The sequence below is a fragment of the Miscanthus floridulus genome, chromosome 3, assembly GCF_019320115.1.
Source record: "Miscanthus floridulus cultivar M001 chromosome 3, ASM1932011v1, whole genome shotgun sequence".
NCBI classification, from domain to species: Eukaryota; Viridiplantae; Streptophyta; class Magnoliopsida; order Poales; family Poaceae; genus Miscanthus; species Miscanthus floridulus.
The window spans coordinates 112337086-112354686 of NC_089582.1; the positions used below are offsets into that span (position 1 = coordinate 112337086).

The 17601-nt window shown below is 44.0% G+C and overlaps 2 protein-coding genes across 2 annotated transcripts; both read right to left on the reverse strand.

Annotated features, from left to right (window-relative positions):
* Positions 1-231: 231 nt before the first annotated feature.
* On the reverse strand, positions 232-9745 carry LOC136544228 (cinnamoyl-CoA reductase 1-like). Its single transcript, XM_066536456.1, has 7 exons — positions 9560-9745; positions 3043-3098; positions 1938-2169; positions 1533-1707; positions 696-867; positions 434-608; positions 232-291 (listed from the first exon to the last, which is right to left on the reverse strand). The coding sequence occupies exons 1-7, from the start codon at positions 9743-9745 to the stop codon at positions 232-234; spliced, it is 1056 nt and encodes a 351-aa protein (XP_066392553.1).
* A 119-nt stretch (positions 9746-9864) lies between these two features.
* On the reverse strand, positions 9865-13550 carry LOC136546512 (cinnamoyl-CoA reductase 1-like). The gene is made up of 6 exons (XM_066538491.1): positions 13083-13550; positions 12691-12860; positions 11556-11741; positions 11163-11325; positions 10260-10449; positions 9865-10172 (listed from the first exon to the last, which is right to left on the reverse strand). Exons 1-6 carry the CDS (start codon positions 13195-13197, stop codon positions 9875-9877), a joined length of 1122 nt encoding a protein of 373 aa, XP_066394588.1. The 5' UTR covers positions 13198-13550; the 3' UTR covers positions 9865-9874.
* Between the last annotated feature and the right edge of the window lie 4051 nt (positions 13551-17601).

Below are 17601 nucleotides of genomic sequence, written 5' to 3' on the forward strand. Positions count from 1 at the left end.
AACTGAACAGTCGATGCACACGCGTAGCCATAAGTGTGTTGCGGTCGAGCACCTCCATCTCCGCTGTTACTGTTAGTGCGTCGTGGTCGAGCACGTCGACGACTTTCAACAGAAGAGGCACATTCTCCGGGCCGGGGTCCTGTACTCCTGTCCCAGCCATCGGCTTCAGCAGGATGGGCATTTCTTTGGCGTCACTTGAGGCGGTGCACGGATGGAACCCGGAACCCCTGCCTACGCGCTGTCCGGGGCCACGACCACGAGGCACGACACGAGCATCTCATTCTCCCCGATCTGATAGAATGCATCCTCATTATTTCAAGGCATGTTCACAGTTCAGCAACGTTCCAAGGCCACGAGTGACACCCACAAGTTCATAACGAAGAAGCACCCGCCAAGGCGCCAACGCACTCGATTCGACATCACTATCACATGCCAGACGGAAGAGATGGGGAAGGCGGCAGGGATGCCCGTCCACACCCCGGAGAAGCCACGCCTTTACATAGCACTCGACGCTGTCCGAGAGCGTCTCCTCCAGTTTCCTTGGTTCCCAGCCCAGGTCCCGCAGCTTCTGACATGTTAACGATGCTTTCTGATCGACGTCGAGGATGCTGAAAACCCAAAAAAGAGTGGTTCAGCAGGTCGCGTAAATTACAGAAGCAATGCACATTTCAAAGTTTTGACATGGCAAACCCTACTTATTTATGTAGCTGTACTTTGGGTACATCTTCTTCAGCAAGGACACCAAATCCTTTGTGCAAATATGATTCGGCGAGCAGATGTATCTCCCTGACGACTCTTTCTTCTCGTACAGCAGGAGTAAAGCATCGGCCACGTCACGGACGTCATGGAGTTGTTGTAGCGAGAAAGCAACATATATGCAGTAGTAGCACTTTGCAGTGTGCAACAGATAGACATGCAAGACGAATATCAGTTCTTCAAGGACTACTCATTTCCAGAAAACATCATTAATGGACTGAACACGCAAATGAAATGTGGCCCTTCTTGTAGATGCAATAATTCCAGCATGGAATATGCTATACATTATTTTGTCGTTTGTATTCATTTTAGCGTGTAATATCAAGCAATAAATGAGCCAAATGGGGAATCACGTGCAATAGATTGTGAAGAATCTGCTTGTGGATTAAGGTTTTGATTAAACAGCTGTAGAGCATTTACAAAAGGCATAGCAGCTAATATTTCTGAAGAGAACATAAAAGGCAAACATGGGACAGAAAAGACAGCTGGTGATCAACAGATTCTAGATCATGATCAGTACCATGATATTTGAACATTGCCATCATTTCTATTTGAAAAAAAAACTACGTCCAGCAACAGTAACTATTAATGTGATCTAATCTCAGGGCCTTAGATTGGACCTCATAAATGCATTCCAGAAAGAATGGATGGATAGGTACAATTCACATTTAAACACAACTTGACTGGTGGTCAGGAGCACATCATCGTAGTGAGCCAGAACAGAAAATTCATCAAAGAAATGATAATCCTAGTAGCAGATGAGAAGGAATGTGAGAACATTAGGGAACCTTCTATAACATATATGAGGAATTTGCTGCTGGTATTCACCGTAGGTTGCAACAGTGGGCCAAAAACCAAAGGCAGGCAAAGTGTAACAACATTCAGGCCATTTTCGACCGCATATTCCAAAGCTATCTGTTCTGCAGTAATCTTGGCGACGGAATACCAGTCCTGCCACCAAAAAGCACAGAAGGTTCCAATATAGTCCTCCCTCAGTAAGCCATCTCTAGAAAAGACTTAGCTTATGTTAAGAAACATCACAATACTCCTTTCAAGGTAGATATGACTGGAATGGATCAACAGATGGAGTAAACCTGTATGCTTATTGCTATCACAAAGCTTGATGTACTAAGTACTAAATGGTATTACTAACCCCATTTTTTTTGAAGAAAATTACTAACCCCATTTTCCTTGCAGAACTCCTTGTCTGACAAGCAACTCTCATCTTTCATTATATCCTGAGGCCAATTCGGGTTAAAATCCACAGCAGCGTTGGAGGACATCACAACAAGTTTGTGAACCTTTGCAGCGGAGCATATCTTCAGTACAGTTAAGGTACCTTTCACAGCAGTATCGAGTACTTCTGACTGCATTGATGCGTTCAAAACGTGGTGAGTACAGAGCACAAGTATTCTGTAAAGCACAAAACTTTCAGCAAGATTCACAGTGCAAACAAACAATAAACACAAGAAACTTGCTTAGGAGGAAGGGATACAACATCAACACCGAAAAAACTTTCTTTCACCTTTACTTGGAGTGAAATTTTATTGTCAGGTGTTGGCAGTACCTAGGCATCACAATTCACATGGGATACAAATTTGAGGAAGTGACATGTCTACAGCATGAACGCATGATAGATAAAGGGTAAAGAGACTTATAACAAGCTTTCTTCATGGAAATATTTACAATTGCGACAAGGAAGATCTAGAAAGAACAGAATGGTCACATTCTTTAGGTGTGTGTGTGTGGAGGGGGAGGGGGGTCACTTCTTTTGGGACAAATAAGGACTCTGAAATGAACTTCTTCTACAAGCTCAGATTCAGAAGACTGTCAATCTAACTTTAGGTGGCTACAGTTCTCAAGCATAAGCCTCTTAGTTCCACTTGTTCTTTAGTTCTCCCTGTTTTCCTATTCACATCGTTTTTATTTTTCTTCCTAGATTGGTCTACCTTGCTGTTTTCCTTCCCCTCAAAGAAAAGAGAAAATATTGTTCTGATATTCTCCAGGTGCTACTACTAAAAGCATGCATCACAAAACAGCTTGGTTTTGCAAGCATGAATGACTTCCAAGGATGCAATCCACTTACACACTTCCTTCAGTTCTTCAACAGTTAGAGCATACTGTATGTGGGCACAAAGGACAAAACATTGGCTGGAAATGCGATAATTGAGAAGTGATATTATCTTACTAGAACAAAACACACTGATCCAAATGCCGATTCATAATACTATCAATACAGGCTTAATTTGTGTACTCCATCAATCTGTGTAGATACAATACAAGGACTTGCCCTCAGGATCAACAATCTTATCTTCAGGCACCGGAGTGGCGAGATGGAAGACCTTTTAATACATCTCGAGCCATTCGGGGAAGTCAGCGTGGACGCTAACTTTCTTACTTTAGGTATCCCTAATATCGATACCCGACACTAAACTAATGTGCCATTGAATATGGTTGGAGCAGTAGCAGCTTTGTCCATTGTCCGACCCGCCGCCATTGATGTTGTCCATGAGTCCATCGTTATGGGCGAACTCCAGCAACGCATGACAACGGTCAACGGGCGTCGTCTACCGCCGGTTGTCATGCGTCCCACTCCCACCCGCATACCACAAGCTGTTAGTGTGTCGTGCGTCCCAATTGTCATGCGTCTACCGGCGCGGCGAGGGTGTCTTTTCTGCGAGCAAGGAATGCCGCCTTCGCTGTGATAGATTTGGGTGAACAACTAAACACTGAACAGTCGATGGACACACGTAGCCATAAGTGTGTTGCGGTCGAGCACCTCCTGTTAGGATCGATGTGTGTACCTCTCTGTGTGTAACCGTAGATCCGGTAAGCCTCTCCTTGTCTTCTCGGTAGATGCACCGTAGCGGGTAGACACCGGTGCTGCAGTGTAGAAGACGTCCAGCGCGGTGGCGGTGAAGTCCAGTGGCGCTGGTGGAGAGACGGTGGTCCATTGGTGACCCTACAGTGGGCCGACAGCGGTGGTGGGGCACATCCCGTCGCTGGCAGCACGGTCTTTAGATCGGTTTTGGGTTACTGTAGGTGGGTGAGGCGGCTCACGGCGAACCTCGTAGTCCGAGCCCTCATCCCCACCTTCCTATGTGTGCTGTGCGACAAGGGCCCACCAACCGGATTAGGGTTGGGCTCCCCCGATCAGGGAGCAAAGATAAGGGCCCAATAGGCCGTTGGGCCTTTTGGTGGAGATCACCTAACATTCTTCCCCTTGATCTCATTCCATCTTTCACTTTCATATCATTTACTTTTGTTCATTCCATTACAGATTAGTGCATAGAGCATGTCTCATCGTCATGGTCCATTGCCGATAGACTTAACAGCTACAACACACTACTCTGTTCTAAAATAGATACTTATCTTTGGGCCTTCTTTGGTCCAGGAATATTTTAGACTTTCCCTTAAACCCATGTTAGCTGCATGTTCTCTGAACATGTTGGGTGATAAGCCTTTTGTAAGCGGATCTGCGAGCATCCTTTTTGTACTTATATGCTCAAGACTTATGACTTGATTCCGGACTTTATCTTTCACAACATAATACTCTATGTCAATGTGTTTGGCAGCACCACTTGACTTATGTTGTGAGCATCCTGTACTGCTAGATTATAATCGCAGTATTACTTTAGTGGTCTATAGATGTCGTCAACCACCTTCAAACCGGATATGAACTTCGTTAGTTAGTTCACCTGCCCGTTGCCTCATAACATGCTACAAACTGTCATACCTTGTGGACGATGTAGTGACAGTTTGCTTTGAGCTTTTCTATGAAATAGCTCCCCTTTACGAGATGATAGAAAATCCACGTCTGGATATGCATTCACTCTCGCATAATCAGAATCTGAATATCCCACCATGTGGAGTGAATCAGATTTTCTATATGTCATCATGAGACCTTTCGTTCCTTGCAAATAATGCAAGACTTTCTTTACTAATTTCAGTGTTCTATTCCAGAATTGCTCTGTAATCTGCTAAGTAAAATCCAGTAACAAATGCCAAGTCAGGGCGCGTACATACTTGAGCATGTTGCAAGCTTCCGACAGCTGAAGCATATGGAACCACTTTTATTTGATTGAGCTCACATTGGTTCCTGGGGCATTGAAAATCCCCATATCTGTCGCCCTTGACTATAGGAGCAGGTGAGGGACTATATTTGTGCATACTGAATTTCTTTAAGATCTTTTCCATGTATGCCTTTCGTTACAATCCTTATACCCTTTTTTCTTCTATCTTGGTGAATCTCGATCCCTAGAACGAACGAGGCTTCGCAAGATCTTTCATATCAAATTTCTTTCTCCAGTAGTAGACTGACATCACTACTAGCAAGTAAGATATCATCTACATACAAGATAAGGAAGATAAACTTCTCATTCTTAAACTTTGTATTGACACAATTGTCCTCTACATTCTCTTTAAAACCCAAAATTCGTTATTGACTGATCAAACTTCAAGTACCACTGTCTTGAAGCTTGCTTTAATCCATAAATGGATTTCTTTAGGTGGCATCCCATTCGTTTTTTTCCTTTCATGACAAAACCTTTCGGTTGTGCCATGTAAACATTTTCCTCCAAGTCTCCGTTGAGAAATGCCGTCTTTACATCCATCTGATGTAATTTTAAATCGTAATGTGCCACTAATGCCATTATGATTCTGAAGGAAACTTTACATAAGACTGGAGAAAATGTCTCATTGTAATCAATCCCTTCTCTTTGCATATAGCCTTTTGCCACAAGTCGTGCTTTATATCTCTCTATATTCCCTTGAGAGTCAAGTTTTATTTTGTAGACCCATTTACAGCCTACTGTTTTGGCTTCTTTAAGAATTATTTCCAAGTCCCAAACTCTATTGGCATTCATTGATTTCATTTCATCTTCTATGGCCTCAAGCCACTTTGATGAATGATCACTTCTCATGGCTTCTTCAAAAGAGGTGGAATCAACCTCCATTTGAAATTCCTTAGTGTTGTACATTTCATAATCAGCAGAAATAGCTGATTTACTAACTCTTTGAGACCTTCTAGGGGCCTCCACATTTGGCACATCTACTGTTTGAGGTTGTTGTTGCTCCCCCTCATATGTGGCAATAGGTTCTATAGGATCCTAAAGAACAAGTTTCGCATTTTCATTCATTGTTGCTACAGATGGAATAACACCAGGTGCTGACACCATAGTATCTTGCACTGTCGGTGCAGCGACAACATGTAGTGAGAAAATTGGCTCATGAGTCATTGGAGTGGACGCATATATCCGCTTCACTTCAAGGTCAATTTATCAAGCTACCATGCTTCCCCTTATCAATTCATCCTCTAGGAAGACAGCGTGTCTTGTTTCCACAAACTTTGTATGTCTCTCTGGACAGTAGAAAACGAAAATCTTTTGACTTTTCTATGTAACCAATGAAATGACAACTTACTGTTTTGGAATCTAACTTCCCAATATTTGGGTTAACTACTTTAGCCTCAGTAGGGCTCCCCCACACACAAGCAAGTAGTTTAGTGAGAGCACTCTTTCTGTCCGCAACTCATACGGTGTTTTGGGCACCGACTTATTTGGTACTCTTTTGAGAGTATGAATGGGGTTTTTAACGCCTTCATCCATAGGCTCAACTGTAAGGTGGAGTAACTTATCATACTGCCCACCATATCCATCAGGGTACGATTGATTCTTTTAGTTACTCTATTCTGCTGAGGTTCGTCCGGTGTAGAATACTGGGCTACTATGCTATTCTTTTAGGGTATGCTGACCGTAGTACTCCTCCATGGTTAGACCTGACCATCTTAATCTTTAATATCTTAAATTTATCCAATACATCTTTTCTTTTTTTGATTAGATAAATATAGCCATAATGGGAGTAATCATCTGTGAATGTTATGAACGAATCATAACCATCCACACTCTTTACAGGAAAACCGACCACAGATGTCAGTGTGGATAATCTATAAAATTCCTGTACTTCGTTTGTCATATTTCTTTATATACTTTCCTTTTATGCATTCTCTGCATTGTTCTTAATCTGAGATCTCTAATGGAGGAAGAATATCATTCTTAACTAGTCTTTCTATTCCCCCCCTCGAAATATGGCCTGAACGATAGTGCTATGATTTCGACGACGCATTGTGAGCTCTCTTATGCCACCATTATCAGAGTGACTATCTATCACCAGCTGCTTTATCAGCTGGATAGTACATGTCTTTGAAGAGCCAGTGAACTGACTCTTTATTCTATCGAGGTACTCGGTGACCGTGTCATGCTCTGAGATTGAGCCCACAATTACAAGCTCAATCATGTTCTTTATCATAGCCAAACTTTTTCTTGTTGGTAGTGATTCATTTCCTATGCCTAAGGAGTCATAGGATATCTTTTAGGATTCAAAATCCCTCTCTTTAGTTGCCCAAGTGGCATCATTCTCTTTTGTCTCCCTCACCGGTGCCACAAACTCAGTGGAACACGGTGAGGTGACTACCCAGTCCATCTTAGACAAGATGAAAATCAGGTCAAAACTTTTCTTAACATAAAAATAACACCATTTGCATGCCTTGATTCCAACGTTGGTCAAAATCAAAATATACAATTACTCTTATACACTAATTCTACATCACCGTTGGGCAGAAATAGAATTAATGCATAAATCATTAACATTATCAACATTTCTTATACACTAATTCTATATCACCGTTGAGCAGAAGTAGAAATAATGCATAAATCATTAACATTATCAACTTTTTTTATACACTAATTCTACATCACCGTTGGGCAGAAGTAGAATCAATGCATAAATCATTAAAATTACGATATTGTTATTAACAACGTTGGTCAGAAAATAACAACATCATAATCATATCAAAACTCTTTTTTTCCAATTAAATACCACATTGGTTCAAAATAACTGGAGAATGAACAATTTCTTTAGCAGCGAAAAACTTTCTTTTTCTCCAATTAAATATCACGTTGGTACAAAATAACTGGAGAACCAACATTCTCTTTAGTAGCGGAAAAAATCTCTTTTTCTCCAATTAAATATCACTTTGGCACAAATTACTTGTAGAATAAATAATTTCTTTGGCTGTGGAAAAACTCTCTTTTTCTTGAATTTTACCCACAGGGAAATTTGCTTTTTCTATTTTCTTTAATCCATTAATCAATTTCTAGGAAATAAACATTTACTGGAAAAAAAAATTTCTTGAATTTTACCCACAGGGAAAAATTACATTCTCTATTTTTCTTTTGAACCATTTATTCATTTTCCAGAAATAAATATTTGCTGGAAATAGAAAAAAGGGAAAACTCATTCTTTTCTGTACTGTTCTTTCGGCCCAAAACGGCAAGGCGTCCCACGGCCCACGCCCGCGTGGGCGCTTCCCGTGCTCTCCCCCGCGCCCAGGCCGCAACCTGGGCCTGGGCCGGGAATTCGGCCTGGCGTGCGCACCCGCCTGGGCTGAAAGCCGGTCCATTCTTTCATCACCGTCAGATCTCATCCGACGGCTGCGCGGTGAGATCGGGCCGATCAAAAGGGCGACGGGCGCCCTCCCCCAAAAACCCTAATTCATTTGTGCCTCTGCTCTCTCTCTCTCTCTTCGTTTCTCTCTTCGCCGCTCTCCATTCCTCTCTCAGCCGCAGCGCAAGCATGAGTGACCGAGAGCAAGACAGCGAGCGAGCGGGCGGTGGAGCGACTATGGCACCGTCGCCGGCCCCCTCGTCAGCGCGCGTGCTCCCCAACGGGTGAGCACGCTGCCGTCGAGCGGCCTAGCCGCGGCGCCCCTTGGCCGAGCTCTTCTTCTCCCGTGCCGGCGAAGGGACATCTCGACGCACGGCAAGGTAGATCCACCCCTTCCCCCTTCGGATTTGCTTTTGTTGTTCTTCCTTTTCTTTTCGAGTTCATCCGAATGGGAAACTAGGGTTAGGGTTAGGGTTCTGACCCTTCTTTTTCTCTTCTTCTCCAATCGGATCTAGATCTTGTTTGCTTTTCTTTGTTTGACCGATTGGGGTTAGGGTTCGTGTGCCGACCCCTTTTCTTTGTTCTTTTCTTTTCATTTGAATTTCCTTTCTTTTCTTTTCCCTTGTTTACCCGAAAAGGGGATCTAGGGTTAGGGTTCGGTTCTGACCCATGTTCTTCTTCTTTCTTTGGTTTTTTTCTTTTCTTTGATTTCTTTTCTTTTTGGATTTCATCCGAATGGCTTTACCCTTTTTCCTTTCTCCATGCGAGTTAGGGTTAGGTCTTAGGGTTCGGCCAAATTCGAACCCACTCTTCTTCTTTCCTTAGATCCGAACTGGATCTGTTCGTTTCTTTACTTTTGCTGTGCGCCGTCGAACGGTGCGGCTTCTTTCCCCCCACGCACAGTGCGGTGATGACCGGTAGACATTGATGTCCGCCACCCCGGTCACTCTTTTCTTTGCTTTTACCCGGTTAGGGTTAGAATTACACAGAGGCAAACGGCTCTGATACCATTGTTAGGATCGATGTGTATACCTCTCTGTGTGTAACCGTAGATCCGGTAAACCTCTCCTTGTCTTCTCGGTAGATGCACCGTAGCGGGTAGACGCCGGTGCCGCAGTGTAGAAGACGTCCAGCGCGGTGGCGGTGAAGTCCAGTGGCGCTGGTGGAGAGACGGCGGTCCGGTGGTGACCCTGCAGTGGGCCGACGGCGGTGGTGGGGCACATCCCATCGCTGGCAGCACGGTATTTAGATCGGTTTTGGGTTACTGTAGGTGGGTGAGGCGGCTCACGGCGAACCTCGTAGTCCGAGCCCTCATCCCCACCTTCTTTTTATGTGTGCTGTGCCACAGGGGCCCACCAACCGGATTAGGGTTGGGCTCCCCCGACCAGAGAGCAGTTTGATGAAGATCAACTAACACCTCCATCTCCGCTGTTACTGTTAGTGCGTCGTGGTCGAGCACGTCGAGGACTTTCAACAGAAGAGGCACATTCTCCCGGCCGGGGTCCTGTACTCCTGTCCCAGCCATCGGCTTCACCAGGATGGGCATTTCTTTGGCGTCACTTGAGGCGGTGCACGGATGGAACCCGGAACCCCTGCCTACGCGCTGTCCGGGGCCACGACCACGAGGCACGACACGAGCATCCCATTCTCCCCGATCTGATAGAATGCATCCTCATTATTTCAAGGCATGTTCACAGTTCAGCAACGTTCCAAGGCCACGAGTGACACCCACAAGTTCATAACGAAGAAGCACCCGCCAAGGCGCCAACGCACTCGATTCGACATCACTATCACATGCCAGACGGAAGAGATGGGGAAGGCGGCAGGGATGCCCGTCCAAACCCCGGAGAAGCCCCGCCTTTACATAGCACTCGACGCTGTCCGAGAGCGTCTCCTCCAGTTTCCTTGGTTCCCAGCCCAGGTCCCGCAGCTTCTGACATGTTAACGATGCTTTCTGATCGACGTCGAGGATGCTGAAAACGCAAAAAAGAGTGGTTCAGCAGGTCGCGTAAATTACAGAAGCAATGCACATTTCAAAGTTTTGACATGGCAAACCCTACTTATTTATGTAGCTGTACTTTGGGTACATCTTCTTCAGCAAGGCCACCAAATCCTTTGTGCAAATATGATTCGGCGAGCAGATGTATCTCCCTGACGACTCTTTCTTCTCGTACAGCAGGAGTAAAGCATCGGCCACGTCACGGACGTCTACTATGTGCCAGAGTCTGTTGTTCATCACGTCAGGACCTCCTATAATCCAACCAATGGAGTTATTGTAGCGAGAAAGCAACATATACCCAGTAGTAGCACTTTGCAGTGTGCAACAGATATACATGCAAGACGAATATCAGTTCTTCAAGGACTACTCATTTCCAGAAAACATCATTAATGGACTGAACACGCAAATGAAATGTGGCCCTTCTTGTAGATGCAATAATTCCAGCATGGAATATGCTATACATTATTTTGTCGTTTGTATTCATTTTAGCGTGTAATATCAAGCAATAAATGAGCCAAATGGGGAATCACATGCAATAGATTGTGAAGAATCTGCTTGTGGATTAAGGTTTAGATTAAACAGCTGTAGAGCATTTACAAAAGGCATAGCAGCTAATATTTCTGAAGAGAACATAAAGGGCAAACATGGGACAGAAAAGACAACTGGTGATAAACAGATTCTAGATCATGATCAGTACCATGATATTTGAACATTGCCATCATTTCTATTTGGGGAAAAAAAACTACCAGCAACATTAACTATTAATGTGATCTAATCTCAGGGCCTTAGATTGAACCTCATAAATGCAGTCCAGAAAGAATGGATGGATAGGTACAATTCACATTTAAACACAACTTGACTGGTGGTCAGGAGCACATCATCGTAGTGAGCCAGAACAGAAAATTCATCAAAGAAATGATAATCCTAGTAGCAGATGAGAAGGAATGTGAGAACATTAGGGAACCTTTTATAACATATATGAGGAATTTGCTGCTGGTATTCACCGTAGGCTGCAACAGTGGGCCAAAAACCAAAGGCAGGCAAAGTGTAACAACATTCAGGCCATTTTCAACCGCATATTCCAAAGCTATCTGTTCTGCAGTAATCTTGGCGACGGAATACCAGTCCTGCCACCAAAAAGCACAGAAGGTTCCAATATAGTCCTCCCTCAGTAAGCCATCTCTAGAAAAGACTTAGCTTATGTTAAGAAACATCACAATACTCCTTTCAAGGTAGATATGACTGGAATGGATCAACAGATGGAGTAAACCTGTATGCTTATTGCTATCACAAAGCTTGATGTACTAAGTACTAAATGGTATTACTAACCCCATTTTTTTTGAAGAAAATTACTAACCCCATTTTCCTTGCAGAACTCCTTGTCTGACAAGCAACTCTCATCTTTCATTATATCCTGAGGCCAATTCGGGTTAAAATCCACAGCAGCGTTGGAGGACATCACAACAAGTTTGTGAACCTTTGCAGCGGAGCATATCTTCAGTACAGTTAAGGTACCTTTCACAGCAGTATCGAGTACTTCTGACTGCATTGATGCGTTCAAAACGTGGTGAGTACAGAGCACAAGTATTCTGTAAAGCACAAAACTTTCAGCAAGATTCACAGTGCAAACAAACAATAAACACAAGAAACTTGCTCAGGAGGAAGGGATACGACATCAACACCGAAAAAACTTTCTTTCACCTTTACTTGGAGTGAAATTTTATTGTCAGGTGTTGGCAGTACCTAGGCATCACAATTCACATGGGATACAAATTTGAGGAAGTGACATGTCTACAGCATGAACGCATGATAGATAAAGGGTAAAGAGACTTATAACAAGCTTTCTTCATGGAAATATTTACAATTGCGACAAGGAAGATCTAGAAAGAACAGAATGGTCACATTCTTTAGGTGGGGGGTGGGGGGTCACTTCTTTTGGGACAAATAAGGACTCGGAAATGAACTTCTGCTACAAGCTCAGATTCAGAAAGACTGTCAATCTAACTTTAGGTGGCTACAGTTCTCAAGCATAAGCCTCTTAGTTCCACTTGTTCTTTAGTTCTCCCTGTTTTCCTATTCACATCATTTTTATTTTTCTTCCTAGATTGGTCTACCTTGCTGTTTTCCTTCCCCTCAAAGAAAAGAGAAAATATTGTTCTGATATTCTCCAGGTGCTACTACTAAAAGCATGCATCACAAAACAGCTTGGTTTTGCAAGCATGAATGACTTCCAAGGATGCAACCCACTAACACACTTCCTTCAGTTCTTCAACAGTTAGAGCATACTGTATGTGGGCACAAAGGACAAAACATTGGCTGGAAATGCGATAATTGAGAAGTGATATTATCTTACTAGAACAAAACACACTGATCCAAATGCCAATTCATAATACTATCAATACAGGCTTAATTTGTGTACTCCATCAATCTGTGTAGATACAATACTGCATAATCTGATGATAAGCATTGGTGTCAAGCAAACAAGGACTTGCCTCAGGATCAACAATCTTATCTTCAGGCACCGGAGTGGCGAGATGGAAGATCCCCTCACATCCCTCAACTGCAGGTGTTAGCGTGTCGTAGTCTAGCACGTCGGCCTTGAACAGATGCAGATTCTCAGGGGCCTTCTCCAGCTCCTTCAAATGGGCATTCTTTGGATCACCTGAACGAGCACCCGCACTTGATTAGCACAGTATGGCTCCTAGCACCACCAATGAGGCATTTGGATATCACACGCTTCTCAGTACCAAATCCAATTATTCTCTACGATATCAGATAATAACAAATGCGATTGCAAAGAACGTCTTTGCACAGGAATCCAAATCGACAGCAAGGTACGTAGCAGTTTTGTCAGACTGTCAGTGGAATAGATAGGTTAGCGTACTTGGGTCGCGGAGAGTGGCGTGGACGGCGTAGCCGCGGGAGAGGAGCAGCTTGACGAGCCAGGAGGCAATGAACCCGCCGCCCCCGGTCACGCACACACGCCGCGGCGGCGCCATTCCTCTCCCCCCTCCACTGCTCTACCACCGCTCACCGATTTCAGAGCGAGAACCCCGCAACTTGACATCGCCGAGATTGTATATGACTGCTGCAGTTAACTAAGCACGAATCGGCAGATCGATGGGGCCTCGAACGCGCAGATCCATTAAACAACACGCCGAATAAATCAATTTGGCCATCAAGATTCAAGACAAGTGCAGAAGGGAACAAAATCACGTGGAGCAGACTCAGCAGAGGAGCACCCCGTAGAGTCTCGGTCATCAACCTCTGCAGCCATGAGGCATTCGTTATCGGCGATTCATGAACTCCCGGGTGGCGATTGACGTCTCCGTCGGACAGTCCCACACCAGGACCGCAGGAGCAGTCGAGCAGACGTTCAGTTTCTCACGTTCATGCCGCAGGAAAAGAAACGGTAGCGCTGGACTGGGCTTAGTTGGGCCTCGTGGGTTCATCTAGGAGCAAATGGTTGGGTTCACACACGATCTATCGGCCCAACAGAGCCCGGGCCATGAATATTTCCTGTTCCATGTACGACTGGCAGTTTTTCTTTTTCTTCTAAGTAGAACATAGTCTTTTTTCGACAACTAGTAGAACATGTCTTTTTCGACGACGAGTAAACATGCAGACCCTCGTAAACACGAGTACGCGCACACCCTGTAAACACACTCATATACACCATACTCTCTATGAGCACCTCTTGGACTGGCAAATTTAACAAAATCATCACAAACGCCTCGTTGTCGATGGGCATGTCGCCTATCAACCTACCAATAAAAGAATAATAATATTATTAAATCCTGAAATAAATTCAGAAAATTGCGAACACTCATATTAAGTCGAGGACTTAAACCTAAGTGGACAAATTCTATCACAAGAAACCCAACCAACTGAGTTATGCTCAATTTGCAGAACATATGCTTCTTTTCTTTTCTTACTAAATGCAGAACAGATGTAGACACTTATATACATGCAAGCACAATTGTCTCTATAAACGTATGCACATGTACTCGACCTCTATGAATATCTCCAAAAGACTGGACCGGACAAGACTGGTAGATCTTGAGATTAATGAAGTTAATACAGACATCTTGTTATTGACGAACACGTGACCTACTACTAAAAGAATAGCGTGGTTAAATTTTTAAATAAATCCAGAAAATATGAGTACCCACGTTAAGGGTGCGTTTGGCAGCGAGAAGCGTTTCAAATTCTCAGTAGAATGACTGAATTGTTGCCAAATGCCACAAAGAGAAAAATGTGAGAATCACTTGGAACATATTGTCGTTTTTTTTAACCAAAGAGAAACAACCAAAACATAGTTTCCCCTAATTCTAGTTCTAGTTTTAAGAATACAGCGAGTCAGACAAATGGTTTGACAAAGTGATTCTGTTTCAGCAGACAAACATTTTTTTAGAGAGAATTTGGATCTAAAATGTTTTTTTAATGGAATCTGAATCCCTACCAAACGCAACCTAAGTCAGGTTCCACGATAAGAAACCTAACAAGATAAATCTTAGAATAAACCCAAAAAAAAATATGCCCACGCTAAATAGGTTCTACCTAAATGAATCTAAGTAGCTGAGCTATATTTTCATATGCTAGAATATTTAGTTTTTATTCCAATCGAAAATTATTAGTCCCCCAAGTTAGATGAAAAAAATGTTAAACATACCCAAAAAAAATATTCAACGCGGAGAAAAAAATATATTTGCGCCGATCATATCGTTACCTCGTCGATTATAACGGCTATGCGATGCGTAACATTGCCTCGGCAAGACTATATATTATATACATCGAGTTACATTATCCTGGCTGCCCGGCCTGCCCAACCAGGCAACCAACGAGACGAACGCGTTGCTACGAGTGAGCCCGTGTTTATCCTCCGACGAGATCGCACGTCAGATACAGTGAGACACCGCGCCCGCAGTGTTGATGATGGCTTGATCCATCGATGCGCATGTCCGCCGTCCCGCAAACAAGATAGAGGGTAACATTATTATTGTTGCTTCGGTGCGCTAGTATGCCTGCCGACTCGCCGAGCTACTTTACTGTTAGACAACAACGTATATTTTGGCTTGATCGCACACCGTCACCGAACGCATGCGGCAAGATCTTGCGGCTTGCGCGTGCAGGAGGACGAAGCGCTGTACGTCTTGTACAGTTATATACACGAGATGCTGCCGACCACCCGCGCTTATATATACCAATAAACAGAAGGTAGCTAGGCTCCTCGTGCGTGCACAAGTTTGTGAATGTTTATTTTGCCCTTAAGCCTTAACATGCTCATCTACATTCATCCTTGGATTGCATGGGCACGAAGCTACTTGTGTCTCTCTTGATCTCTACGTGCGTGTTTGGTTGGGTGTATATGGGTGATGGAGGCACGCACGGAGGAGTAGAGGACGACGCGCTAGCTGGTAGTGGTAGCTGTACGTTTGCTTCCCGGCCGGCGATTGATTACTGCAGTACGTAGCTAGCTAGCGAGAGCGGCGCCCGCGTTAAATTTGCCCGTCCCAGTACGGTTCGGGAGCGCACGGGTGCCCGCCGTGGCCCGTCGGCCGTCGCCCCAACCGCCACTTCGCTTCAACCGCATTCCTGGCGCGTGGCAGCCATCCTTCGCTCCGAAGGCGACAAGACGTACCGTCGTCGTATTATTATGGGGTTCGATCGTCGCATCCGGCACCCTATCGATGGACACCACCACAATCATCTCCCTGCCATGTGTCCATATGCAGACCGCGCGGCACAGAGGCCCGCCGCAGAGCCTCTGAATCTAAAACTGCTGGCTAGCTAGAGATCAAACGCGCGTGCGCGCATGGCAACCGTACCGATGGAGGCGGAGGCGCCGCGAGAGGCGGTGTGCCTGCCGCGACACCACGGCGGCGCCGACCTATTCAGTATTCAAGATCATATAGATCGCAGCGCCCCGAATCGTGATACTGCCGACTGCCATGCCCTTAGCCCCATACCGATACCATGCACTCCTACTTCAATGTGTTCCTGTAGCGAGACTAATAATACACCCAATAATACACCCGACCTGTCAGTCCACCTGTATAGTAGTTATTAGCTCTTTAGTATTAATACATGGTCCACTTATCTATCTCTCAAAGTTTTTTATTCTTATGTTTAAGCCGGTTGTAAGCTTACAATCTGTTTCGCTTCTCTCTCCTCTCTTTCTCTTCCACCTCAGCATTCACCCTGCTTACGACATGTTAGTATACTTACTCTCAGTAGTGCAAGGCGCGTCTAGAGTCAGCAGTGAGTGAGCTGTGGTCCGCAGGCCAAATGAATGTTGTAGGTTTCGGTCAAACGATATGCTACATGATGGCAGACACGGCTCACAATAGACCAGATTGATCTATGGGTGATGGTTTCTATGGCTGATAAGTCGGCTGAAGATGATTTGTTGTGAGAGAAAAACACTGTTCCATGACTGATAAGCTGATAAGTTCAAGCGAACAGGGCCCATTGATCTAATCCATAAAAATAAAGTTATTATAGGCCACAGAAACCAAGCTTAATAAAGTTTAAAATAGACCGATAGAATTGAAACCAACTGACTCAATTAATACCTTGGATAAATCCAATCAGCATATATATAACAATCTTGTTTTTAATTTAGCATTCTTCTTTATTTTTTTCTAAGTACAGTTGGTCATAAATTGTAAGCACATCTATGTATGGAAGTAGATTGAGTAATATCATATTTTGGATGTGAAAATAGATAAAATTAAAATCATGATTCACCTGCAAACGTATTTAATTTAATACATTGCTAATAACCTTAACGTGTTATCACAATACTTTTCCATCTTATATCTCATCTTTTCTAAAAGTGTTGATAGTATTCATAAGCTATCATATAAAAGAAAAATATTAGGCGATTCATTCTACCCATTAGACTAGAAAACTATATAACCTTTAGTTGAAATTGATCAACCTATGCATGCATGGTTTCAAAAATTGGCCTTTTAAACCATGAAACCGGGTCAAGGCCGGGCAGGGCCGGGTGACCCATTCTCATCCCTATTGGCAGAGCCGATCTGCAGGATGGGTTGGGGTAGCTCAGACTTGCTTGATAAGAGCAATTAACATGAAGACGGCGATAGTCAAATGCTTGTTTCTGTTTTCCCAGTTTCCGCGAGCGATGGTCGATCAAACATAATACTCCGTATTAAGTAGTAATCGGGAGACATATATGCTCCGCCACTATTCGACTCGTGATTAGTCTACATGTTAATATATTGTACGTATATGTACTGTATACGTACGTCGTAATACAGTCACCACGTTGCTTCGAGGCACCAGCAAATTGCAAGGAGATCGAGTCGTATAGGGCACAGCCACTGGCCGCCGCCGGCTAAGATGCTAAATAGATAGGGATCGGCAAACGAGTTTAC

Coding starts and splice junctions, on each gene's coding strand:
- LOC136544228 (XM_066536456.1), bottom strand. CDS start 9,745: ATGCCCATCCTGGTGAAGCCGATGGCTGGGACAGGAGTACAGGACCCC. Junction 868..1,532: donor TATAGAAGGTTCCCTAATGT/TCTCACATTCCT, acceptor GCATATATGTTG/CTTTCTCGCTACAACAACTC. Junction 292..433: donor TTCCCCATCTCTTCCGTCTG/GCATGTGATAGT, acceptor GCATTCTATCAG/ATCGGGGAGAATGAGATGCT.
- LOC136546512 (XM_066538491.1), bottom strand. CDS start 13,197: ATGGCGCCGCCGCGGCGTGTGTGCGTGACCGGGGGCGGCGGGTTCATT. Junction 12,861..13,082: donor CGCCACTCTCCGCGACCCAA/GTACGCTAACCT, acceptor GTGCTCGTTCAG/GTGATCCAAAGAATGCCCAT. Junction 11,742..12,690: donor ATAAGATTGTTGATCCTGAG/GCAAGTCCTTGT, acceptor GCATCAATGCAG/TCAGAAGTACTCGATACTGC.